Source organism: Spermophilus citellus (assembly GCF_964194105.1).
Source record: "Spermophilus citellus genome assembly, chromosome: 2".
NCBI classification, from domain to species: Eukaryota; Metazoa; Chordata; class Mammalia; order Rodentia; family Sciuridae; genus Spermophilus; species Spermophilus citellus.
Window position 1 is genome coordinate 38,080,875 of NC_138183.1, and position 26,854 is coordinate 38,107,728.

Genomic DNA, 26,854 nt, shown 5'->3' on the forward strand with positions numbered 1-26,854 from the left:
TTTGAATGCCTTGATATGAACTTAGATTTCCCAAAGGGCATACACTTGATTCTAGATTCTCTGGGACCAAATCTAGAGTCTTTTCCACAACATTGGGCTGCCTCCAGTTTCAGACACTGATCAAACTGCTATTCCCCAAAAAACACACAGAAAAGAGGCACCAAGGTATATCTTTTGCTGAGGCTGGCTTTGAACTTGTGATCCTCCTGTCTCAGTCTCCCGGCCACTGGGATTACAGGTGTGTGCCACCACACCCAGTCAGACTATATCTTTAATATCTATTTTGCTGCCACAAAGACCCATAAATTTATCAACTCAATCACATACAAGATTCTTTGTAAATTTTACTTCCTTTTAAAATTCTTGGGCTGGAGTTGTGGCTCAGTGGTAGAGCACTTGCCTGGCATGTGTGAAGCCTGGGGTTCAATCCTCAGTACCATATACAAATAAATAAATAAAAGATCCATTAATAACCAAAAAAATTTAAAACAAAACAAAACTCTTTTCAACTTTAAATACCTTTTATAATTTATCCAAATCCTTACTTAGTTTTGTATTATATCTCTTATTTATTTTTGAGCTCACAGTAGTCTTTTTTTGTGTGTGGAAAATGTGTTTTATTTTTTATTTTTTTGTTGTTCTTTTTAGATATACGTGAAAGTAAACTGTATTTTAAAAAACATTTTTAGTTGAAGATGAACACAATACCTTTATTTTGTTTTTATTTTTATGTGGAGCTGAGGATTGAGCCCAGTTCCTCACACACGCTATGCAAGTGCTCTACCGCTGAGCTACAATCCAGTGCCTGTAAACTGTATTATATTTTTTTAGTTGTAGATAGACACGATGCCTTTTTATTTTATTTATTTGTTTTTATGTGGTGCTAAGAATCACACCAAGTGCCTCACACGTGCTAGGCAAGGGCTTTACCACTGAGCCACAATCCCAACCCAGTAAACTGTATTTTGACATTATATATATATATATATATATATATATATATATATATATATATATACACACACACACACACACACACACATATATATATATATATATATATATATATATATTATAACTTATTCTAATTAGATTCTATTCTTGTGGTTGAACATGATGTGGAGTTATACTGCTCGTGTATTCATATATGAACAGAGGAAAGTTATGTCTGATTGAGATCACAATAACAAAAATTTATCTTTTGAACCTAACTATAAATGTGCTTAATTCTGGCCTACTTGGGAGCCACCCTAACATAAAATAAGGTCAGAGGCAGTCTTATTTCAGGTGAGTCTGGGTTCTTGACAAATCTTATGTAAAATGCTTTATTTCTGAAGCCATAAGTTGCCTCTTTCTTAAATATCATTTTTACAAAGTTCTCATGTATTACTTCCCAAATCTATCTAAATATCAGTTAACATAATACAACATTACATCTGAAACATGAATAAAACAAAAAGGTGAAGAGAGCTCTTAACTTAAACAAATCATACTCTCCTTATTATCTTCTAAAAACACATTTAAATTCCCATCCTAGTGTAAAAAGTAACACAAAATTACTATGTATATAACTTATAATTTATTGATAACAGGTTACCTTTATCCAGCTACAAAACATTGAATGACATAAATAAACAACCAAATTGGTTATTTCTATGTAAATCTGAGGAGATTATTGCTATAGACAATTTTATTTTGGAGAACACCAATTTGATAAAATACTCTCCTAAGCTTTACATTTTAAAATGCTTGTATACTTGAAGAACATGAATGCATCTAATGTACGGAGAAACCAGTAATGGTTAGGATCACAATTACACAGATGTCCTTATTAATTAAGTGTAGCTTTTACATTAAAACTTAGACAAGGACTAGTGTTGTGGCTCAGTGGTAGAGCACTTGCCTAGCACATGTGAGATACTGGGTTTGAACCCCAGCATCACATTAAAACAATTAAATATATATATATATATATATATATATATATATATATATATATATATTAAAAAAGATGAGCATGTATTAAAAAAACATAGACAAGACTCAAACAGTTCTCAGATGTATACAAAACAATTGTTTATTTGACCAGTTACAAAGTAATCATTTAAAAGACTTTGAAACAGATACAAACTCTAAATCCTTTGAGACTTAGTTTTAAAGTAATAAAACCTAATAGATACAGGAAGTTGTCTTGATATATAATAGCAGATCAATGTTTTAAGGGATACTTGTTGTTTCTAAATATATAGAATTCACCTATTAAAGGTTAACCTTAGGGAAAAACACTTAAATAACTTTGTGCTGATTATAGTCAACTTAATCACACATATGAACTTTTTGAGAGTTACTTCCACAAGCCTTGTGCAACTTACTTAGACATTCTACAACTTGTTTACCATATGAAATACTTTCTCACCCAGAAACATTTCTTCTTCCTTCTAACTTTTCATACTAAAATATATTTCCATACCTATAACTTTTTTTATATCTCTCTTTTTCCAGTGCTGACTCTTTCCTAAATTTACATTCTGAAACAATCCTTATAAACTTTCTAAATTTAGACAAATCACTTTTTTTTAAAGAGAGAGAGAGACAGAATTTTTAATATTTATTTTTTAGTTATCGGCAGACACAACATCTTTGTTTGTATGTGGTGCTGAGGATTGAACCTGGGCCGCACGCATGCCAGGCAAGCGCGCTACAGCTTGAGCCACATCCCCAGCCCATAGACAAATCACTTTTTAATAAGCTTTTTATAGTACTTTAATTGAAACATAGCTGAAACCTTTTGTACTTTTTGCATATATAATTACACCTGTTAGAATTTTAACTCTTATTAATATTGCTTTTAGGTTAAAACTCTAAAACAAGCAATCTTTTTTTTCCCTTTTATAATCTTTTATTTTATTTTTTTCTTTTATTTTTTAATTTTTTTTATTGTTGGTTGTTCAAAACATTACATAGTTCTTGACATATCATATTTCACACTTTGATTCAAGTGGGTTATGAACTCCCATTTTTACCCCGCATACAGATTGCAGAATCACATCAGTTACACTTCCATTGATTTACATATTGCCATACTAGTGTCTGTTGTATTCTGCTGCCTTTCCTATCCTCTACTATCCCCTTCCCCTCCCCTCTTCTCTCTCTACCCCCTCTACTGTAATTCATTTCTCCCCCTTGTATTATTTTTCCTTTTCCCCTCACTTCCTCTTGTATGTAATTTTGTATAACCCTGAGGGTCTCCTTCCATTTCCATGCAATTTCCCTTCTCTCTCGCTTTCCCTCCCACCTCTCATCCCTGTTTAATGTTAATCTTCTTCTCATGCTCTTCATCCCTACTCTGTTCTTAGCTACTCTCCTTATATCAAAGAAGACATCTGGCATTTGTTTTTTAGGGATTGGCTGGCTTCACTTAGCATAATCTGCTCTAATGCCATCCATTTCCCTCCAAATTCTATGATTTTGTCATTTTTTAATGCACAGTAATACTCCATTGTGTATAGATGCCACATTTTTTTTATCCATTCATCTATTGAAGGGCATCTAGGTTGGTTCCACAGTCTTGCTATTGTGAATTGTGCTGCTATGAACATCGATGTAGCAGTGTCCCTGTAGCATGCTCTTTTTAGGTCTTTAGGGAATAGACCGAGAAGGGGAATAGCTGGGTCAAATAGTGGTTCCATTCCCAGCTTTCCCAGGAATCTCCATACTGCTTTCCAAATTGGTTGCACCGATTTGCAGTCCCACCAACAATGAACAAGTGTACCCTTTTTCCCACATCCTCACCAGCACTTGTTGTTGTTTGACTTCCTAATGGCTGCCAATCTTACTGGAGTGAGATGGTATCTTAGGGTGGTTTTGATTTGCATTTCTCTGACTGCTAGCGATGTTGAGCATTTTTTCATGTACTTGTTGATTGATTGTATGTCCTCCTCTGAGAAGTGTCTGTTCAGGTCCTTGGCCCATTTGTTGATTAGGTTATTTGTTATCTTATTGTCTAATTTTTTGAGTTCTTTGTATACTCTGGATATTAGGGCTCTATCTGAAGTGTGAGGAGTAAAGATTTGTTCCCAGGATGTAGGCTCCCTATCTACCTCTCTTATTGTTTCTTTTGCTGAGAAAAAAACTTTTTAGTTTGAGTAAGTCCCATTTATTGATTCTAGTTATTAACTCTTGTGCTATGGGTGTCCTATTGAGGAATTTGGAGCCCAACCCCACAGTATGTAGATCTTAGCCAACTTTTTCTTCTATCAGACGCTGTTTCTCTGATTTGATATCAAGCTCCTTGATCCATTTTGAGTTAACTTTTGTGCATGGTGAGAGAAAGGGATTCAGTTTCATTTTGATGCATATGGATATCCAGTTTATCCAGAACCATTTGTTGAAGATGCTATCCTTCCTCCATTGCATGCTTTTAGCCCCTTTATCAAATATAAGATAGTTGTAGTTTTGTGGATTGGTTTCTGTGTCCTCTATTCTGTACCATTGTTCCACCCACCTGTTTTGGTACCAGTACCACGCTGTTTTTGTTACTATTGCTCTGTAGTATAGTTTGAAGTCTGGTATCGCTATTCCGCCTGATTCACACTTCCTGCTTAGCATTGTTTTTGCTATTCTGGGTCTTTTATTTTTCCATATGAATTTCATGATTGCTTTCTCTATTTCTACCAGAAATGCCGTTGGGATTTTGATTGGCATTGCATTAAACCTATAGAGAACTTTGGTAATATTGCCGTTTTGATGATGTTAGTTCTGCCTATCCATGAACAGGGTATATTTTTCCATCTTCTAAGATCTTCTTCTATTTCTCTCTTTAGGGTTCTGTAGTTTTCATTGTATAAGTCTTTTACCTCTTTTGTTAGGTTGATTCCCAAGTATTTTACTTTTTTTGAGGATATTGTGAATGGAGTGTTTTTCCTCATTTCCATTTCAGAGGATTTGTTGCTGATATACAGGAATGCCTTTGATTTATGCGTGTTGATTTTATATCCTGCCACTTTGCTAAATTCATTTATTAGCTCTAATAGTTTCTTTGTAGACCCTTTTGGGTCTGCTAGGTATAGAATCATGTCATCTGCAAATAGTGATAATTTAAGTTCTTCTTTTCCTATTTTTATGCCTTTAATTTCTTTTGTCTGTCTAATTGCTCTGGCCAGTGTTTCAAGAACTATGTTGAACAGAAGTGGTGATAGAGGGCATCCCTGTCTTGTTCCAGATTTTAGAGGGAATGCCTTCAATTTTCCTCCATTCAGAATGATGCTAGCCTGAGGCTTAGCATAGATTGCTTTTACAATGTTGAGGTATGTAAAATAAGCAATCTTAAACTTTTTCTTTTATTTATAAATTTGTAAAAACACATTTAACAGACCCAAATATATGTTACCTTATGGAATTCCAGAAGCCAAGAATACTTGAGTTTATACATAGTTGATGTTTTAGTATACGAATTTGGCAAATTAATCAGATGTCTCTTCCTTTTTTCTTCTTTTCTTCTTTCTTTCTTTCTTTCTTTCCTTTCTTTCTTTCTTTCTTTTTTTTTTTGGTACTAGTGATTGAACTCAGGAGCACTTGACCACTGAACCACATCCCCAACCTATTTTGAATTTTATTTAGCGACAGGGTCTCAATGAGTTGCTAAGCACCTTGTTGTTGCTGAGGCTGGTTTTGAACGTGTGATCCTCTTGTCTTAGCTTCCCAAGCCGCTGGGATTACAGGCATGCGACACTATGCCTGGCTCAGATGTCTCTTCTAACACATTTCTGAAGATTAATTCTATTTATGTTAAAAACTAAGGGGGCTGGGGATATAGCTCAGTTGGTAGAGCACTTGCCTCATTTGCACAAGGCCCTGGATTCAATCTCCAGCACCACATACACATATACACACACACACACACACACACACACACAAACTAATTTACCAGGGCTTGGGTTGTAGCTCAGTGGTAGAGCACTTGCCTAGCACATGCAGGGCCTTGGGTTTGATCCTCAGTACCACATAAAAATAAATAAATTAAATAAAGGTATTGTGTCCAACTACACCTAAAAAATAAATATTTTAAAAAACCCAATTTACCCATTTCTAACTTAGGTTACCCATGAAAACCAAGCTATCAAACAAGCCTAGTTAATAATTTAACTAGATTTATTCCTGCCAAAGAGAAATCCTTAGAAGCAATAGACATTGCACTTTAAACATTTTATAGAAACCAACACTTTGGTTGGTTTGCCACCTAGAAAAATATGTGGATTAGTGATTTCAACAGCATCTTTACTCTTACCAATTTAAATTGACTCTTATTTGTTATTTTTATTTAAGTCACATAAACTGAAAGGGACTTGGATCCATGTATTAAATTTATGAGTACTCATTTACCTATAAACCAATTTTGATACCATGTACAAGATATAGACACTAGCATGTATATAAACATGACATACAATAACACAGGTATGTTGAAGTGTACATAAAACTGAGAGGAAACAAAGATTTGGTAGCTGTTTACCAGGTATTAAATCCTTACAGGTGGGATGAAAAAGAACTATCAGATTTAACCCTCTAGAAATTAAAATACAGCCCATTACAGCTTTTTATAGTATGACTCAGACATAGGATGGGCCTGTGCTTTTCATTTTCCCTCCCTGTCCCTAGGCCTAGAATTTTTTTCTGGAGATTTACTGTATACCCCAAACTCCTTACATGCTCAATGAGTCCAAATAAAAACAACAGTATTTTATCATCTTTGGTTTCTTTTTCCCTTTTGTCCTAGGACTATCTTTCCAATATTTTAACATAAGACCCAAAGGGGCATCTGGGAAATTTGGGTGTCTTTTCCCTTGCCAGCATTCTCTTTTTCTACACTACAGTTTTAGAGGTTTTTTATTTTTTTTTTGGGGGGGGGGGCTCAACCACGTCTTTCTCAAGAATAGATTTTTCTACCTTGGTCTGTGCACGGGGTTACCTTGTCACCGGGTGCTTCCTTAGGCTCTTTCCCTGGGTTGCTGATCCACTTTCAATTTGGGGTCTGTTGTCAGCCTCAGGGATTGCAGGTTTCCTCCCCCACTCCAAGGCCACCACAAGCTAGTAGGTTTGTCCTCTAAGGAGGGAGTACTCACAATCCCCTAGGCAATGTATGGAGCCCCATGTTGGACGCCAAAATTGTTAGAAATACTGGGTACTGCAAGAAATCAAACACATGCTCAGAAGTACCTTGGCAAAATGTTCTCTCTGATAAGTGGATGCTGATCCATAATGGGGGGGGGGGAATGGGAAAAATGGAGAAACTTTGATGGAGCAAAGGGGAGGTAAGGGTGGGGGGACATGAAGGTAGGAAAGATGGTGGAATGAGATGGACATTATTACCCTAGATACAATGTATGACTGTACATATGGTATGACCAGCTACATAGTATACAACCATAGAAATGTACAGTTGTGCTGCAATTGTATACAATGAAATCAAAATGCATTCTGCTGTCATATATACCTAATTAAAAAAGAAGAAGAAGAAGAACAACAACAACAACAACCTTGGCAAGGCAAACACCTTCTGCAGAAGGTGTGCTACTGAACAAAGTCTGAAAGGAAGTACACTTTGGTGGACAGTCCACCTATTTTTATCCCTAAGGCAGCACTGTCCCATGCTCTGATAGGAAGAGCTTGGGGTAACAATCTATGCAATGGGCTAATTTTAAAATTGGGGAGGGCAAAGGGGTATAGTTAACATGACTATGATTGTGAGAGCAGGGCAATGAACAGATAGCTGCAAAGGACAGGTACCAAGAAAAAGTTAATGAGTAGATAGCACTCCCCATCATCTGGTTACTAACAACCTCTGGGGAAGGTGAAGGATCACGTTTTCCAACACAAGCAATCACTCCCCAGATAACTCTCTTCCTGCCCTTTTGGTTACATAGGCAGGATGTGAGGAGGAAGCATGAGGAGAAAGGAAACCTGAAATCTATAAAAGGGGCAAGACACCCCTACTCCCTTGGGCACCAGCTCTGGACCCTCTCCTCTCTGGAGAAATCTCTCTCTCTCTCTCTCTCTCTCTCTCTCTCTCTCTCTCTCTCTCTCTCTCTCTTTCTCTCTCTTCTATCCTTTACACAAAACTTTTTGCTCTTGCCTTAGTATTTCTCAGGTGTTTAATCGTCTGTGTGTGTGTGTGTGTGTGTGTGTGTGTGTGTGTGTTGTAGGAGGGGTGGGAGGGGGGTTAAGGACCTTATCCTGATTTTCAAGACCAGTTTCAATTGGATGTTACATCCCAGTTAAGGCTAAATACTATATTCTGAAAATGGGCCACCAGAATTTCTGTTTCTCACAGAAGATAACATGACATACAACACAAGATAACCAATTAACACTGATTTAAAAAAAAAAAGTGCTTGACTTCAGTAGAAATCACAGAAATACAATTAATGCCTCACTGAGATTCACCAAAATAACTGAAATTAAAAAGATCATCATCAGAGTTTTCAAGGATGTAGGCTGAGGATGTAGCTCAATTATAGAGCACTTGCCTAGCATGTGCTATTATAGGACAGACAAAGCTGGACACCTAGGAATTAGCAGGAAGCAGATTTATTGGCTGTAGCCAGGTCCAGAGGTGGCTTTTGCCTAAACCAGTTTGTCCCTCTGAACCCTGAGTTCAGAAATGCTTAGAACTTTATACCCAGTGTGTAGGGGAAGAAGGAGCTCAGAGGCTCACAATCTGCAGAAGTCCACATAAAAGTAGTTTTGTCCTACTATTCTGGGCAATCAACCCAGGCCTGGAAAATAAATCAAGGACACTCTCTGTGAAAACCAGTGCCTAGGAAAGGAAGAGTTTCCACCCCCCACACACACACACACTACCACCAAGCTGGTTTCCAAAGAACCTGATTTGTACCATTTACTCCTATCTTGTGGACTCCTAGGGATCTAACTTCTATCCTTTGAAATGCAAATGCCTCTGTGAAAGCTCCTGGCTCGACCAGACTGCCTTATCACAGTCTACTGCGAACACACTTCCCACCTGAAAACTTTTTTTTTGCAGAAATTCTTGCTGATAGTCTAAGAATAGATTTGGTGAGGGTCCCTAGAGAAGGTTAATTAAGATTTTTCTGTGGAGGAGGGAGTGCCACTACAGTGCAAGGCCCTGGGTTCAATCCCCATTGAACCCCACCTCCCCCAAAAAGTTAAAAAATAGTTTGCAAGGATGTGCAGTATCTAGACCTCTTATATATTGCTATAGGAGTTGGAACTATTATAATCTCTTCAGAAAATATGTGGGCAACTGAAGTGGCACCCCCTTTCTCCACAGAAAAGTCTTAACTGAGCTTCTCTAGAAATCTTCACCATGCCTGATTTTAGGACTGTCAGCAAAAGAGTCTCTGCAAAAGAGTTGAATGTAGATAAACTTCCTATTTTCATGTCGCCCAGTTTTACTTTGCCATTGGCCGGGAAGATACCAGAACTCCAGGTGCTGGACACCCCCTTACTAGTTTTTCACAAATATATCCAGTGTAGTAGTTTGTAGAAATGTGCAAACATGGCCTCTGGCCTTGAGCTGGGACTTCACAAAGATGTCTACATTTTAAAGGTAAGTTACTAACTGAGCTCCATGGTAACAACTGGCAGGGGGAGGAAAGAAAGGGGAGAAGAAGCTTTCCCTTTCTTAGATGTTGTCCTTGAAGGGTTAACTTGCCCAAAACAGTGGGGGAAAAAAAAAGCTGCTTTTATGTGAACTTCTGAGCCCCTCCCCTTACATGCTGGGTATAAAACTCTGAAACTACCTGAACTCAGGGTTCAGGAGATTAATTGATTACAGCAAAAGCTGTGCCCTCTGAGCCTGGCTGCAGCCAAATAAAACTGTTTCCTGCTATCTTCGGTGCCTTGCCTCGTCTGTCCCTACAATACAACATCTACTGAACCTGAGTTTACACATGCCCTGTGACTCAGCAATTCTGTCAACAGGTTTATGCCCAATGTGAAAGAGGGGGCAAGAGATTTGACTCCTTGTTCTGCTCCACTAAAAACTCAGGAGGCAGTTTTGGCAAGGGGAAAAAAAAAAAGCTGGCTTCAAGGAATATAAAAGAGACTTTCCTTTTCCAATTCTCTGTCTTATCAGACTCAGGGGTACAGTGGAACAAAAGGCAGGAAACATACATATATAGATTTAGCTAGGAAATGTGTCACTCTCTCAGGTTCCCAGGTGCTCCTTAAGGCCAGCCTCCCTCAGCATCCATTCTCAGTATGAGGAAGTTCAAAAGTTAAAACAATTTGGAGTTTTTAATTTCAAAGGGGGGCTATGTTTCAATAGACTTATGTGTATACTAAGCAATAAAATTGTTTAAGTACATAAACAAAATAAATACCATTTTGGGATAGTAGTTATTTCTCAGACAGAAGGTGAAAAATGATAGGAAATAGACTAGGGAGGAGTACTTAAAGGGTTTAACTTGATCTGAAATACTAATTTCTTTAATCTTATTTATTTATTTATCCATTTTTCTGTAGTTCTGGGGATTGAACCCAGGGGCACTTTACCACTGAGCTACATCACCAACACTTTCTATGTTTTGTTTGAGCAGTGTCTCAATAAGTTTATGAGGGGCTTTCTAAATTGCTTAGGCTGGCCGGGAACTTGCCACCCTCTTGCCTCGGCCTGTGGAGTTGCTGGGGCTACAGGCAAAGGCCAAAGCACCTAGCTTCGCTAATTTCTTTAAAAGAGAATTTAAAGCAAATGTGATAAAATACTAAGATCTGGGCTGGGGCTGTAACTCAGTGGCAGAACGCTAGTCTGGCATATGTGAGGCACTGGGCTTGATCCTTAGCACCACATAAACAAAGAAAATAAAGGCATTCTATCCATCTATAACTATAAAAAAATTAAAAGAAATTTAAAAACTAAGATTTGATAAATCTATGTGATAAATTTTTTTTCTTGTTTTTTTTTTTAATGTTAGTATTCTTTATAATTTTTTGTGGTTGTTGTTCTTGCAAAATGGCTGTAGCTGGCCTCAAATTTGGGACCCTTCTGCCACAGCCTCCCACATCACTAGGATTATAGGTGGGCACTACAATGCTTGCTATTCTTTTTTGTTTTAATATTTATTTTTTAGTTGTAGTTAGACATGATACCTTTATTTTATTTATTTTTATGTGGTGCTAAGGATCAAACCCAGGGCCTCGCACATGCTAGGTGAGTGCTCTACTGATGAGCCATAACCCTAGCCCCTCGGCTATTCTTTATAACTTTCTATATGCCTAGTATATTTCTTCTCCTTCTCCTTCTTATTCTTCTCTGGATATGGTGGCAACTTGTCTATAATCCCTGAGACTAGGGAGGCTGAGGCAGGAGGATTGAAAATTCAAGACCAGCCTGAGCAATTTAGCAAGTCCCTGTTTCAAAATAAAATATAAAGGGCTGGGATGTAGCTCAATGGTAGAGCCTTTGCCTAGCACACATGAGACCCTGGGTGGTCAATTCCAAGTGCCACACACAGAAAGAAAGAAAGGAAGAAAGGAAGGAAGGAAGGAGGAAGGAAAGAAGGAAAGAAAGGAAGGAAGGAAGGAAATAAGAAGGAAGGAAGAAAGAAATTGATTATGTGTCAATTACAATTTTGAAAATATTATGAAAAAGAAATTGTGCTGGGCCAAATGGTGCATGTCTGTAATTCTAGCAACTCAACAGGATGAGGCAGGAGGATTAAAGTTCAAGATCAGCTTCAGCAATTTAGCAAGACCCTGTATCAAAATAGAAAAAATAAAAAGGGTTAGGGAATGTAGCTCAGTGGTAAAGTACCCCTAGGTTTGATCCCCCAGTACCACCACCAAAAAAAAAAAAAAAAAAAAAGTGCGGCTTATGTTATAAATATATATATGAATATACAAGATTACTAATTAAAAGAGATTTTTAAAAACTACACCCTTGGGCTGGGGATGTGGCTCAAGCGGTAGCGCGCTCACCTGGCATGCGTGCGGCCCGGGTTCGATCCTCAGCACCACATACCAACAAAGATGTTGTGTCCGCCGAGAACTAAAAAATAAATATTAAAAAATTCTCTCTCTCTCTCTCTCTCTCTCTCTTTAAAAAAAAAACTACACCCTTAAATTTTTGTTCCAAAATAAAAAAGATTGCAACACAAAGTATATTGTCTGTGTTTCCAAATATACCATATATACACCACAGATACTGGCACTTTACCTCTATGATGTGACATGATGTGATGATGTGATGAAAGTAATACTTTTACCTTTGTGGTCTCCACAAAACTCATAATCCCAGTCTAATTGATATGGGACAGACAGATCTGAGTGGTGGTAACATGAAGTTAAGTGAATAATTCTATAAAATGAGCCTACTGTGCTGACATCCCCATGCTTTCTTTTCCAAGAAGCAATTTATCTGTAGCTCTGCCTGGTTTAAGTGAACAGGATATGGCACATTCCTCAGCAAACTACTTGTTATCTGTAAGAGAAATACAGGCCTGAAATAATGTCTATAAGGGGGCTGGGGTTGTGGCTCAGTGATAGATCACTTGCCTCTTATGCGTGAGGCACTTGGTTCGATTCTCAGCATCACATATAAGTAAATGAATAAAATAAAGGTTCATCAACAACAACAAAAAAATTAAAGGACTAAAAAAAAAAAAACCTAATGTCTATAAGAACACAAGTTACCCTAAAGGGTGGAGGGGGACTTTTATGACCCTTTCACAGACCAAACACCTGAATTCAGGGAGATAAGGATAATTCCTCCTGGACCATAAAATCTGTACGAACAGGTTCCAATTAGAACCAGTCAGCAAAGTGACCTAGAAAGGTCATGGCAGTAGGGACTTAAAAGTGTGATGTCATCTTGCTGTCAGTCAAAAATCAAGAGGTGAACCTGTGTAGGAGTGTCTGGAAACTTCTTTGGGACCCTCAAAAAACTGGAGAGCAGGAGAAGCACTTTGTTCCTCTCCTCTCTCAGAGAATCCACACTCACCCTTGAAAGTGTACCCCTTTCCCCTTTCCTAACCCTTCTAATAAACATATGACTTACTCTGAGCAACATGTTTGAAATCTTTCTGATTTGATCCAAAGCATTACAGGTTGAAGTGGGGGGGGGGGCTTTGCACTGCCTGTTTCTGAGAAGGTCCCAGCTCTGTAACATAATCATGAGAAAAACAGACAAATGCCCATTGAAGGACCATCTACAAAATTCTTGACCAGTACTCATCAAAATTCTCAAGGTCATCAAAACCAAGGAAGTCTGAGAGACTGTGACTAAGGAGACATGATAGCCACATACTGTAATGTTTGCTAGCCTGGGTGGGATCCTGGCAAAGAAAAAGGACATACAGTAAAAATAAAGGAAATTCTTTTTTTTTTTTTAACCACTGAGCCATATCCCCAGGTCTTTTTTTATACATATATTTTTAATTTTAAAGACAGGGTCTTGCTAAGTTGCTTAGAGCCTCACTAAGCTACTCAGGCTGGTTTTGAACTCAATATCCTCCTGCCTTAGCCTCCCAAGCCATGGGATTACAGGCCTGTGCCACTGTACCCAGCAAAACAAAGGAAATTTTAATAAAATATAGACTTAAAGGTAATACTATTTAGAAGAAGAAAAGTATACTTTGGCTCACAGTTTCAGAGGGTCAGTTCATGTCCTTGACTACCTCAATCGCTCTAGGCCCAAGATGAGGCAGAAGGGCTTAATGGTGGAGCACTGCTCTATTCATGATGGCCAGGAAGCAGAGAAGGCGCTGCAAGGAAGATGAACCCTTCCACCACAAGCTACCAACAACCCACCTCCTCCACCTGGCTACAGTTAGCACCCAGTTGATCTATTCAAACTGGGATGAACTGAAAAGGTTACAGCTCTCACAATTCAGTCATTTCACCTAAGAACATTCCTGCATTAATACTGAGCTTTCGGGGAGACCCCTAATATCCAAACCATAACAGTTGCTGAGGGGCTCACTAAAGTTATTCAGGCTTCCATAGAACTTGTGATCTTTTTGCCTCCAGCCTCCAGAGTCACTATTATTAGAGTAGTGCACAACCGCCCAGGCTTGGTTCATTAATTATGACAAATGAACCTATAATAGGGGAAATTGAATTGGAGTGTATATGGAAACTCTATGCTATCTTCACAAATTTTCTGTAAATCTAAAATTGTTCTAAAATTTAGAGTTTATTAAAAAAAATTAATCTACCCACAAGCAAATACCCAAAGTTCGGAAAGCAACACAGGTGATTTCAAACCCTATGCTTTTTTCACATATAAAACCCTTCCAGCTTTATCTATAGATAACGTTCTGTCTAAACAAAAAATTCATTAAGGGCAGAGAAATGCCTTTTTCTTTCTTTTTTGCGCCTGGCACACTATTGACGCTTAGACCAGCAGTTTAAGTTAAATACTCATAGAAAGTCACAGAACCAAAAGAATCTGAGACTTTCAGAACCTCAGAACTTGAGTAGGTTGGATCCCGACCCTCTTCCCGGGTTGGCTCCTTCAAGAAGCCCCAAATCTGCTGTCTAGGCTGTTTTGCAAGAGTCCTGTGCTGCCATCTATCGGTATCTGGGAAGCGTCTCGCTACCTTGCTATAACTCTCGGGGTAGGTAGGCGAGAAGAGGATTTAAGGGCTAATTAAACTTCAGAACATCTGTAATAGTCACAAACTTCACTCAACACCTGTACAAGGGGAAAAACCCACTTTCTCCAGCAATTGCAGGCCCCCCTAACCCCGTATTAATACTTATATTTGTAAAACCCACAGATCTCCTTTACCTCAACAGATAAAGATCTGACCCTTAGCTCCCCTGCCAGAAACTAGGTCCGCCCGCACATCGCAGGCTTCAGAAGCCTGAAACTCCACCACCGATTCCCCTATTTTCACAGACCCCGGAAATTTCTTACACTACCATGCACACTGACCTATCCCATTCGGGGAAACGCACTTGCTAACCCAGACATCCCTACAAAAAGTTTCAAATTTCGCAGGCTGTTCACGCCAGCAAGAAAGCTCGAGAGAGTCCAAGCAGGTCTCGGAGCCCTCAGGCTTGCGCTTTGTCCCGGGTTCCGGGTCCCCACCCCCGTCTGGGTCGAGTCAGCTAGGGCTTGCAGCCGGCTGACCAAAGCCCCGCCCCTCTAGACCTGTCATCACAGAAGCCGCACGTGGCTGGGGTGGGAACTCAGGCGACCTGCAGCCATCACTTTGTCTCCTTCGTCATCCATTGGGGCCTCCGCCGCCAATCAGAGGCAGCGGACCCGGGCTGGAGCCTGAGCGCCTGGGTGAGGCCAGAGAAAGAAGGGGCGGGCGAAGAATGCCTCAGAGATCGGTGGGGGCTGGTGGTGGAAGGGGTCTGGCGGGGATTCGGCCAGGCTGGACTACTCTGAGAGGGAGGGTCTCGGTGACAGGCGGAGAGACTAAAAGGAGGCGGAATCAGGGTGGGGCCTGGGGAAAGCGGAGGATCCTGGGGAAATGCAAAGAAGATGAGAAGGGGGAGGGACCATGGAGGGCGGGGCCTTGGTTACAGGGGAGGAGCCTGAGGGATTAAAGAAACGAGGAGAGGGGACAAGCCCTGGGAAGGTGGGAGCTGGGACAAGGGAGAGGGTGGGCCGGCCTGTTGTGGGGGCGGAGCTCTGGCCAAAGTGGGGAGGTTTGCAGGCCGAGGCTGCAGCTAGAGCTGCTCAATTACTGCCCCAATCTATTACCTCCTCAAGTGCAACGGGACCCACGGAACTACAGGTGTGGGGCGGGGTACGCGAGAAAGAAGAGACAAGGACGAGGGTGCGCTTGGCCAGACAGGAGGTGGGCGGGGGGGGGGGCACCGTTAGGGATGAAGAGAATCTGGAGATTGCTATGGGGGTTGGACGCGGAGTTAGGGGAGCAGTTAAGGCAAGGAGGCATTATCCAGGGACCCATGTGGGGGAAGGGCGAGAGTGCTTTGTGGAGGTGGGAAGCACAACGTTAGGGGGCGGGGTCGCTGTCTGATGTGGAGAGTTAGTGGGGATACATGAGGGGGAGGGGACTTGGAAGACCTTTAGGGGAAGAGGACTGGTGATGGAGAAGGACTGGTGGTCCAGAGTGTGGAAGGGTCTGAGGGGGCTATGTGGAGGAAGAGAGGATGCGCCTGGGAGCACTGTGTGAGGAGAAGGGTTGTAGGCCCAGTCGAGACGGGAGAACCACGAAAGGAGAACCACTGGTACTTTTAGAAAGTAACAGTCTAAGGCATTATAGGGACTTCAGGAAGACACTTGTGTTTTGTGTTCTAGGGGTGAGGGTGATGGATTTAGTTGGGGTTGAAGAAACTAGTTTGTAGTGCTCCTGGCTGCTCAATTCCTATCTTATGGCCTGGGCACTAGAGAAGCAGCCAGATCCGGCTGCCACCAGGTCTTATGTGACTGTCTTCTTAGTCTATCTTGGATCTGTGGGGCTGAGACAGGGATTTCTTCCCCTAGCTGATGTCCCCCCGGAGACCCTTCCCCCATGGGGTTTCTGTCAACCCCCAACCCTAGTTCCTGTTCCTCCCAGAAGCCTGCCTTGGTCTCTATCCCCCCTCCCCCATTTTGCCCTGCCCTTAAGCTCTTGGGTGTGCTCATTTCCCACTTCCTTCCTCATCCTGGGGCCTGGCCTGGTCCTTGCCCTGCCTGGGACTTTGTACTCCATAACCAGAGACCACAGTAACCAGCAACAAGGTTCAGATCCCATCCCACTACTACCACCAAGGTCTCTGCCAACTGATTTAAAAGTGACTGGTAGCCACATTTTACTGCTTGTCAGTAACTGATTTTCCCCATCCTTGTCCTTCCTCTGGGTGGGGAATCCTAGGGCCCTCAGGAATTCTGGGCTTCTCTGGGAGGGAGGGAAGAAGTAAGGAGTACTGAGGATCTATGATTTGTCTTTTCAGGGGTAGGCTGCTATTGTAAGCCTAACCTTGGAAGGGATGTGAGGTTCCAGCCTCAGCTAGGGGAGGAAAAGGGAGTGGCTCCCCATACTCTTGGATTTGAAATTGTCAGAAGTAGTACCTAGTCCTCTTGATGGGGGGGTTGGGGGAGCTCCTCTGCTACCTTATGGGGACTTGAAATAATGCCAGAGGTCTTTTTGCTTCTGCTGGCTGGGAGAGGGTGGGAAAGGGCTGTTTTCCACACCGTGACTGAATGAGTGTGACAGTATTGCTGAAAGGGGCCCTAAGCCAGTCTTCCATACAACCACCCAGTAGCTGAGAGACTGGCTGGGGCGGGGGGCTGCTGAGGCCAGACAAAGCTGTGGGTAGGGTGGGGTAAAGGAGGGCAAACTGAAGCCTTTTGAAGAGGAACTGATTGCTATGGCAACACTGCTTCCCAGACAGTCTCTCAGTCTTCCCAGACAGTCTCTCAGGGCGGGCCTAGGGTAGACTCACACCAGCTTCCTCAGGACTGGGGCATTTTGTGTGAGTGGGTGGGGCGTGAAGAGAAAGGGCATCAGTTTGCTGCTGAGGCTGGAGTACACAGCCTTTCTGCTTTGGTGAAAGCTGCAGGGCATTCAGATAATTGGGTTCATCCTCTGAAGTGGACATGAGTGAACAACAGTCATTAGAATTATAAGGCCAGAGTTGTAAAGGCCTTCAGTGGTCATTGTTTATACAAATCCCTCATTTTACAGAGTTGGAAATTTATGGCCAAAGAGACTGATTTCCCAGGTCTCATAGTGAAAGAAAAGGAGTTAGAATCCATATCTGATTATTATTCACCAGCCCTGCACACACTGTTTTTCTTTGCCAATGTTTATTGAATACCTATTAAGTCTCAGGCCCTGAGATGTTGACCCTGAGAGTATGACCATGGACAAAAGACAGATAAGCTTGCTGTTCTCGTGGAGCTTCCATCTAATAAAGGAAAAGAAAAATCGGTATATGTTTGTGAGAAAGGACATAGGTTAGTTTGTGATAACCGCTAATTAAAAGGAAAAAAAAAAAGGCAAGGTAAATTTTAGGACATAAGACCTCTTGATTCTACCATGCCACGTTTCCCAGAGCATACAGAGGCCTAGAATATCTTTGATACTTCTCCATGAGTTACTGTTCCCTGGCCTTTGTAGGGTATATAAGGCCAGGCCAAATGGTAGTGGAAATGAGGTAGAACAAGATAGGGTTGCTAAGGGATTGTTCCTTTACTACACTGTTCTGTATCTCTACCTGTCTTCCCAGTAAGGTTTTACTCTGCAATTTTGGTCAGGGTGTTAAGAATTTCTTTAATCCTATTCCTTAATATTAGGGAACCAGCCAGCAAGGAAGTCAGTCTAGGGGAATTGGGTTCTTTTTCAGGGCTTTCCCCTCATCTGAGGTAAGGAGAAGGGAGCCTAAAAGAACTGTCACTTGCTTGCCCCCCTAAGTCTAAAGCAAAAAGAGCAAATAGGGAAGGACAGCTTCTTTTTACTGTCTGGCGACAACCTGATGGTCTTGGGTAGCTCACAATAAAGTAGAAACAAGACCCTAAGGCTTTTCTTTGCCTCTCAACTGTAGAATAATGGACTTTACTTCTTTTGGCTTTTATGTTTGCCTCCTACTTCTGTGGATGACAGAGGAATCCTGACTGATTTCTGATAACCTGTATGACTTCCTGATAAGTTCAGAGGGTGAGCTAGACAGAGCTATCCATTTTCTTAGGTTGCTTCTAGAAAAGTTCCTCTAAAAAGTCTTTGAACACCTAATTCTTGCAGAGGTTTCCATCCTGGTCATTTAAAGAATAGGAGGACAGGGTTAGAGATGCTTTTTCTGCTGCCACTTTACTTAGCTAGATCTGGGATAGGGCCTGGGGCCTAGTGACTCAAGGGGAGGATTGGGAGTTTCGAGGGAGCTGTGAGTCATGAGGATAAGCTCCATCACAAGAGTTGGGCTCATTTCCCTAGCTCTGGGCAGAAGCCCTCCTATCCTGCTTCCTAATGTGCTCTGCTCTTTGAATATGGACTTGTGAGTAAAAAGTGCTGGCAACTGGGATGGGGCAGCCTGATCTCAGAATAGGAGTTCAGAGACACGAAGAATAATACCTGAAATTAAAATTTACCCTTAAATCAGGAGTCCTTGGACCCCTCTTACAAAGGAAAAGGAACATAAATTAGCTGTAGGAAAAGGATGAATACCATTTCTCAGCACGGTGAAGATAGGGTATTAAATTAGATCTTCTGCTCTGGCATGAAGCTTCCTGGGCTCCAGCAGTCCTGTGGCTTTGAGCTCTGGTTTGGAATGTGGGGAGAGTAGAATGGGAATGGGTGTATATGGGGGTAGGGTCTGGTGTAAGAAGAGCAGGTTGATTTTGGGGGTTGTTGAATTGCGTATGTGAAAGCGCTATGACTTTCTGTTAATCAGTCTCTGAACAGGAAGGATGGGGGAGGAGGGTTGAGAAGTGTGAGGCCTGCACCTTTGAAAGGGTTAAATGGCAGGACAGGAGTTGCTTTGGCAGCTGAGGAGTTAAGGAGATGGGCGGGGCGACCTTGGGTAGGCCTGCCCCCTTGTGGACCAATAGGCGTGCACCTACAGTAGAGGGCGTGACTTACACTGAGGGTCGCAGGGAGGCTGGCCTCCTATAAGCCAATGAGCATGGTTACTGCTCAGGGGGCGTGGTCTTAGGGGGGCGTGGCGGCAGCGGCGGGGGTGGTGGGGCGCTGGGCGGGGCGGGCGGCCCCATCAGCTGGTAGGAAATGGCCTGTGAGTCAGAGGGGCAGCGGAGTCGGCGGCGCGGAGCCGGGGTGGCCCCGGGGAGGGATCGGCGCGGGGAGGGGCGCAACAGCGGCTGGGGGGCTGCGGGCGCGAGGGTCCGCTAGTATTGCACACGAAGCTGATTAGGAAGAGCCTCGCAGAGCAGGGCTCAGCCTGAGCTACCCTTTGTCTGGGTTGGGGGCCCGTGGCAGGGAGGACCGAGGATCGAGGGGTGGGACCGGGACAGGACGGAAGGGCCCGGAGCAGCGGCCACCGCAGCGGAGCCAATTTGGGAGCGGGGTGAGTGTGTGCTAAGGGGAAAGAGCAAATCTCCGAAGCCACAGTAGGTTATGGGGCCTGTCCCAGGGTATGGGGAGGAAAGGACCTGGGAGACTAAGCAAGGGGAGGGGAATCGTCCAGAAAAAGGAGTCCAGAAGCTAAGGTGAGTCTGCTTGGCTTAGTTTGGAGGGGTTACTGAGATCTGCTCCCTCTCCTCTAAGTGTGAAGGGCTCTAGGCTGGGGCCAGGGGGTTGGTGAGAAAGCAGAGGTTGACCTTTCTACCCACAGTGGTGGTCTGTAAGAACAATCTCCCAAGCTTGTAGAGACAAAATATAAAATAGCCAGCAGTAGTTCTCTTTGCACAGGATGAGGGTGGAAAGCACATAGGTAGGAATTTTCCTTCCTGTCACCCTCCTTAGTCAGAGCAGAAGTGGGTATCTTTAACACTGAAGGGAAGGAAGGGGAGAATTAATCTAGGAGCTCTACCTATATCAATACCCACTTCTGTCACCTCCCTGGCCTAGCAGGTGTTTGAGGGTACAGATCCCATGGTATTCTGGGACTTGTTTTTTTCTGTTTTGATCCCTTGGCATGTTGGGAGCTGTAGTCCTTGCTAGCCACAGCCTGGCCCAGCTGTTTGATGCCAGCTGCTGCCCACCCCACGATGGAGGGTGAGGTTTGGCCTACCCTGCCCTGCCCCCCTGCAGTCCTGCCCCATGAGTCAGCTTGAAGCAATGGTCTAGAGCCAGACTGGCTGGGTGGCAGGAGAGTGAATCTTCCAGCTTCTCATTGATGGGGCAGGAACTGCAAGGGCTCTGGGGTAATGAGCAGATGCCAGGCATGCTAGGGTCAAGTAGGGCGTCATGTCATCACCTGGCTTCCCCAGGGCAAGGGCTCAGGCAGGCAACTGGGAGACATAGGATGTGAGGGTGCTGAGGAAAAGGCCCTTTCTGAACCTGTATGGCTTGGATGAAGAAATGGATGGGTAGAGATCAGAGTGCACATTGTATCCTCTGACAACACTGCCACTGGTGTTCCACCCTTTCCAGCCATCCCACCCACCACAAGGGACCAGAATTTTCTTAGGTATTTCAATTCTAATGAGGACTTGATGAGATGGGAAAGTGTAGGATGCAATGATGAGAATAATTTGAAAAGGAAAGGTTTTCAATCCCTGAGTGCAAATATCCCTTCTCTCCCCACCTCCCACCTCCCACCTCCTACCCCTCACTTCTGTTGTTGCTGATTCTTCCTGTACAATTAATCTCTCTGCTTCTCTCATCAGGAAGTTTTCCCCCTGCACTGTCAGGACTGCTGCCCAAATCTCTGGGGCTAGCATTCCACTTTTTGAGTTTGTCATGTGCTTTCCTCTGTGTTTGGAGATGAGTAAGATAGTGGGGCACAGACATGTCTTCAGGAATCCTGTGGCTGGTCTAGAAGATGCTCATATTTACATGAGGTAGTGACACTCCCATAGGTGAGGTCTCAGATGAGGAAGATTATGGTCTGGGGTAAAGAACAGACTTTCTGTTGTACTTTATTTATTTTAGAGTGCTGGAAACTGAACCCAAGGCCTCATGCATAGTAGGCAAGTGCTATATCTCTGAGCTACATGCCCAGTCCCAGAGCTGATTTTTTGGAAGGGTTGCCATTTGAAGGAGGAAGAATATGGCTAGGATAGGCATACAAAGGGCCCACCTTGAAGGAGAAAGGGCATTGTAGGTGGCAGGCAGCAAAAGCTACTGCCCAAGGGAGAAAGCTGACCCTGGGGGCTTTCAGCTTGACAGTTTTTTTACCCTAGTATAGGCACCTGAGTGTACACTAGTCCATGGAGACAATCATGTGCCCTGGCAGAAAAGCAGTGGTTTGGGTATAGGTGTTTTTGGGTATGTGAACCCTGGGGGAGGGGCATGGAGATACTTCTAGTTGCTTCCAGCTGACTGCCTGCTGCTGCCTTATCTCTAGTTCACAGAGCCTAGGGGGAGGGGCAGGCCCTGGGAAGTGTCTTCTGGTGTCCCTTCCTCCCCTGCCACTTGTTTTTGATTGGATTTGTTGTCTCTTGTTAAAAAGAGATTGCTGGGGGAGATTGGGAGTTCAAGGCTATAGGGCTGGCTTTGAGCTGACCTGAGGTTTGTGCCTCTGAGAAGAGTGTAATGGGGTGTGACAGTCTACAAGAACTCTGCCCTTAGCACTGTGGGGTGCCACTTGTCCTTTTTGATATAGACATATGGGAAAGAATTGTGCAATTCCACAGCCTTGAGTAAGAGAGCTGAATTATTTCCCTGCCCACCCCCTAGCTGACATGATCTCTTGGATCTTGAGGGTATTTCATCCCCCCTCCAATTCAGGGCAGGAGTCCCCAAGATGGTGGCCCTGACAAATAGTTCATTTTGCCTCATTTCTTAACATCCTTTTTACATTGAACCAAGACCTACCTTTCTGTGACTCCTCAGGTAGTTCAGCTCTACAGCCTGGGTGCTGGATCTGGAGCTTACTTCTGAAGTGCTCATGGTGTGGGAGAATGGTATCCTGGAGTATACTCTATTAGCCCACAATCAGAGAGGGCCCTTACTACTGACTCCACAGATCCTGGTTTATGTCTGTTCTTTCATCAGGGTCCAGCTGAACCCAGGAGCTGCCCGGAATGGTGGCAGTCACCTTGCCAGTGCAGCAGGCATGGACCAGACTGCAAGCTAGGGGAACAAGGCATCAGTCTGGAAGAGGGGACACACATCTAGGCTTGAGGCCCCTTCATCGGGGTAAGTGCCAGAAAGTGGGAGTGGGGAGCAGGTGCAGTAAGAAACTTGAGCTAAATAATGTCATCCTCTCAGAAGTTCTAAGAGTGGCCTCTGTATTCCATTAATCCATCTGGGGATTTGGATACCTTCATCCCCAGGAATTTCTCAAGGTCACTTCTTCAGGTTAAGGGAAGGTCTGAAACTCGGCTGGAAGGAGAAGACTCATTAATTTCCCTGATCTTTTCTTCTCTTCTCTTGCACAGATGTCCCCAGGCCCCCCAACCCAGGCCCAGCATAAAGGCCGTGTGGGGGGGCCCCCCTGACCCAAGGGGAGCTTCATGCGCCACGTGCAGGCGGAGCCGTCTCCATCCTCAGAGCCAGAGGCTGGCCCTTCACAGCCTCCAGTCAGACAGGGGACCCTCCAGGGTGGCCTGCTCATGGGCTACAGCCCAGCAGGGGGGGCAGCATCCCCCGGGGTCTACCAGGTATCCATCTTTTCCCCTCCAGCTGGTGCCTCTGAGCCTCACAGGGCTCTGAAGCGGCCGGCCCCACCTACTGAGGGTCCCCGGGAGCTGAAGAGAGGCCCTGGGCTGGGGGCCAGAGAGGGATTACCCCCTGAAGAACCATCTACTGTGGGGCTATTGGCCCCAGAGGGACTGGGTCTGGGACTGGGTGTGGCCAGCCAGCATTTCTCCCATCATGGCCTCTGTGTTGTGGAACAGGGAGGTAATGCCACCTCACCTTGGACTTCAGGGGCCCGAAGACCCCCCTGGCTCCCATCAAATGCTTCCTGCAATACTTTGCACACCAGAGACTGGGCTTCCCCAGATCCAGGGGGACAGGGGTCCCTGGGGGAGTCTCCAGGGCCAGCCCCTTCAGGCCAGCTGCACACACTTGACACTGATTTGCACAGTCTTGCACAAATAGGGGGTAAGAGCCCAGTGGCTGGGGTGGGCAACGGGGGAAGCCCCTGGCCTAGGGAGTCCCCTGGCACTGCCAATGGGCACAGTCCCGAGCACACACCCCCTGGCCCTGGACCTCCAGGCCCCTGCCCTACCAAGCGAAGGCTGCTTCCCCCTGGAGAAGCCCTGGATGTCAGCTCTGAGGATGAGGGGCCAGCCCCTCGGAGGTGCCGGGGAACCCTGGGCCACCCTCCTGCTGCCAACAGTTCTGATGCCAAAGCCACACCCTTCTGGAGCCACCTGCTGCCCGGGCCCAAGGAGCCTGTTTTGGTAAGCCCGTAGAGGAGCTCATCTACTCCTAAGAGGATATTTGTGTGATTAATGGTGGAGGCCTGTGAAGATGTTCCTCTAGAGCTTGTGATGAGCTCCTCTCCACCACTTTTCTCAATGTTTTCTCTCAATAGGACTCAAGAGACTGTAGTCCCGTGGGGCGGAGGCTGAAAGGTGCCCGTCGCCTGAAGCTGTAAGTGACCAGCTTCTCCCTCTACCCTATCTGGGAGAGTTGGCACAAAAGTCTGCAATCTTCTAACACTAGAGTAGGGGACCCCAGAGCAGGAACCACTTGATAGTGGCAAAGGGTGGAGCCGAAGGATATGAGCAGGAATCCCAGAATTCCTCAAGCCAATCTATTGTGTCCCCTCCCCTACCAGGAGCTCCCTTCGAAGCCTCCGGAAGGGACCAGGCCTGCTGAGCCCCCTCAGTGCCTCCCCTGTTCCTACCCCTGCTGTCAGCCGTACCCTGCTGGGCAACTTTGAGGTAGCTCCCCCTGGGCTTTGTGATTGGGGGGTCCTGGGAGGAGTGGGATAGTGGAATGTGGCTTGGATGGATAAGGAAAATAATGGCATCTGTCTCATAATGTGTTTTCCCCACTCTAACACCAGGAATCATTGTTGCGAGGACGCTTTGCACCATCTGGCCACATTGAGGGCTTCACAGCCGAGATTGGAGCTAGTGGGTCCTACTGTCCCCAGCATGTCACGCTGCCTGTCACTGTCACCTTCTTTGATGTTTCTGAGCAAAATGCCCCGGCCCCCTTCCTGGTATGACTTGACCTCACACCAAAGTTAGCACTTCAGAAGGAGGAGGGATTGGGGACTGGGGCAGGGGCCCAAAGGTATTCCTTAGATGTTCTTCACCTAAAAGTAAGTCAGGGCTAGAGTCCAGAATGAGATTTTGGAGAGACTGGTATTCAGGGCTTTCCTGGTCCCCAATTTGGTTGATGGCTCTTTGGTTTTCCTAGGGTGTCGTGGACCTGAATCCCCTGGGGAGGAAGGGTTACAGCGTGCCCAAGGTGGGCACCATTCAAGTGGTGAGTGTCCTCTGAGGGATTGGGCATGGGGAAAGAAGAAAACAGCCCTTAGGCTATACCAACTTTGAATATCCTGCCCCCAGACCTTATTTAACCCCAACCAGACTGTGGTGAAGATGTTCCTTGTGACCTTTGACTTCTCGGACATGCCTGCTGCCCACATGACCTTCTTGCGCCATCGCCTCTTTTTGGTGCCTGTGGGTGAGGAGGGAAATGCTAGTCCCACCCACCGCCTCCTCTGCTACTTGCTGCACCTCAGGTAAGGACAGGATCCACGTATCCCTTCCGCGAATAAAAGAATCTTTCCTGGCTTCTCTAGTTCTGGATTCTTACCTTGATCACACTGTCTTTCCCTAGGTTCCGGAGCTCCCGCTCAGGCCGATTAAGCCTACATGGAGATATCCGCCTGCTTTTTTCCCGACGGAGCCTGGAGCTGGACACAGGGCTCCCCTATGAACTGCAGGCCGTAACTGAGGCCCCCCACAATCCACGTTATTCTCCTTTTCCCTGATTGCCAGTGCTCTGAACCTAGGTGGGCCAAAAGCCTGCCCATCCTGCTCCATCCTGGACAGAGTAAACACGTGGAGAAATGGCGAAAACCCCTTAGGATTGAATTAAAGTCCTCACCACGCTCATGCCCAAATTGATTATTTGGGTATTTAAAGCTTCTGATCCTTCCACACCCTGCCCTACTCTGGGTACTCCATGTGCCTGTTCCCTTCCTTGGGTTTCCCAGGCCAGCTTAGGTAGTACAGAGGAACCAGAGCTACCCTGAGATTGTCCCAAGTCCCCAGGCAAGTCATGCCAGCGTTGCCTCCCTGTCCTGGGCAGGGGCCACTTCTTATTTTATTTATTTTTAATTTATAATTTATTCAAATTGGATTGCCTTGGTAACCTCCCAGACCTGATAATTGGCATCATCCTTCCTCCTTTCTCACTCTCAAATATTGCTCCAAACTCAGGAGTTGAAGAGGCTGAAGTGTGGGGGCAGGGAGAAAATTGCTCTTCCTCAGCTGAGGACAGAGGGATTATCCCAGAGGGACTGAGTCACTAGCCAAAGACTCAGCTTCCCCTGTCCTTCCCTGTTACCTTCCCTTCCCCTACCCTTCAATCCATCTTTGAAAGCCAACTTATGTGAGTGTGTGTGTGTGTGTGTATGTGTGTGTGTGTGAGCAAGCACAAGCTTGTGTTTGTGATATTTGTGAGAAAAAGAGTGTGCATGCATGCACACACACAGGGGCTCCAGACTCAGTTGTCCCTTTCCTCTTGCCTATATCTCCTTACTTTGGGTCCTGACTGAGGAAGGTGTCCAGGGACAGAGTCAGGGCCAAGGACTGGGATGTCTCCTCTCACCTGGCCAGATTCTGACCCACCTACCTCAGCTGGGATAAGGGGCATCCCTCAAACTCAGTTATGTGGCTCCCAACTACCCTGTTCCCCACTCCAGACTCAGACCCAGCCTCAGCCCTTGACTCCTGGGACATGACTGAGGGGAACAAGCATTTGCTGAAACTTGAAAAAAACAAAAACAAAATGAAACAAACAAACAAAAAAAAAACAGGAAAAATTGTACCTGGTACTTTTTTTTTTAGGAAAATAAATTTTAAAAATAATAAATTCTTGTTTGGAAACTTGAACTAAGCTCTATTTTTTTTTTCTGTTGGAGAGAGGATGTAAAGGGTGATGGAGGGCCTAACTGAAGCTGTGACCCTGCCCTTTCTTCTGGAGTGGAGGAAGCCTGAGCCCATGAAGTCTTGGGCTAAGTCCTGCTGATTCTTGGGGCATGATTTTGCTTTTTTTTATTCAGGTAATGAGGGTGCTGGGGGAGAGCTGAACTCTATACTGGTTTTGTTAATGATTTTAGCTCCTCAGAACTTCAGTGCCCTATGAGGATGACAATTATACAGGTT

General features: G+C 44.5%; 1 protein-coding gene and 1 long non-coding RNA gene across 13 annotated transcripts; one reads left to right on the forward strand and one right to left on the reverse strand.

Annotated features, from left to right (window-relative positions):
- Nucleotides 1–11,139: 11,139 nt before the first annotated feature.
- LOC308642534 lies at nt 11,140–15,448 on the reverse strand. 7 transcript variants are annotated; one of them, XR_014020578.1, is made up of 4 exons: nt 15,181–15,448; nt 13,620–13,739; nt 13,034–13,135; nt 11,140–11,733 (listed from the first exon to the last, which is right to left on the reverse strand). It is a non-coding gene; the product is annotated as an uncharacterized lncRNA (long non-coding RNA). The 7 variants fall into 7 exon arrangements; XR_014020580.1 differs by having other exon boundaries at nt 15,134–15,268; XR_014020582.1 differs by lacking the exon at nt 15,181–15,448 and adding an exon at nt 14,915–15,119.
- ATOSB (atos homolog B) lies at nt 15,149–26,509 on the forward strand. Of its 6 annotated transcripts, XM_081281618.1 has the most exons (10): nt 19,672–19,956; nt 22,551–22,694; nt 22,937–23,603; nt 23,718–23,905; nt 24,040–24,098; nt 24,286–24,391; nt 24,517–24,675; nt 24,876–24,944; nt 25,028–25,203; nt 25,302–26,509. In XM_081281618.1, the coding sequence occupies exons 3-10, from the start codon at nt 23,012–23,014 to the stop codon at nt 25,453–25,455; spliced, it is 1,503 nt and encodes a 500-aa protein (XP_081137744.1). In that variant the 5' UTR covers nt 19,672–19,956; nt 22,551–22,694; nt 22,937–23,011; the 3' UTR covers nt 25,456–26,509. The 6 variants fall into 6 exon arrangements, with proteins under 6 accessions (XP_081137742.1, XP_081137740.1, XP_081137743.1 ...); XM_081281616.1 differs by lacking the exon at nt 19,672–19,956 and adding an exon at nt 15,149–15,271 and having other exon boundaries at nt 22,937–23,905; XM_081281614.1 differs by lacking the exon at nt 19,672–19,956 and adding an exon at nt 15,615–15,728 and having other exon boundaries at nt 22,937–23,905.
- The last annotated feature ends 345 nt before the right edge of the window (nt 26,510–26,854 follow it).

Bases quoted from the DNA above. Each gene is read 5' to 3' on its own strand.
- ATOSB (XM_081281616.1), top strand. From the start codon at position 23,012: ATGCGCCACGTGCAGGCGGAGCCGTCTCCATCCTCAGAGCCAGAGGCT. The intron at 24,099-24,285 runs GTAAGTGACCAG...CTCCCCTACCAG, and splicing joins GGTGCCCGTCGCCTGAAGCT to GAGCTCCCTTCGAAGCCTCC. The intron at 24,945-25,027 runs GTGAGTGTCCTC...TCCTGCCCCCAG, and splicing joins AGGTGGGCACCATTCAAGTG to ACCTTATTTAACCCCAACCA.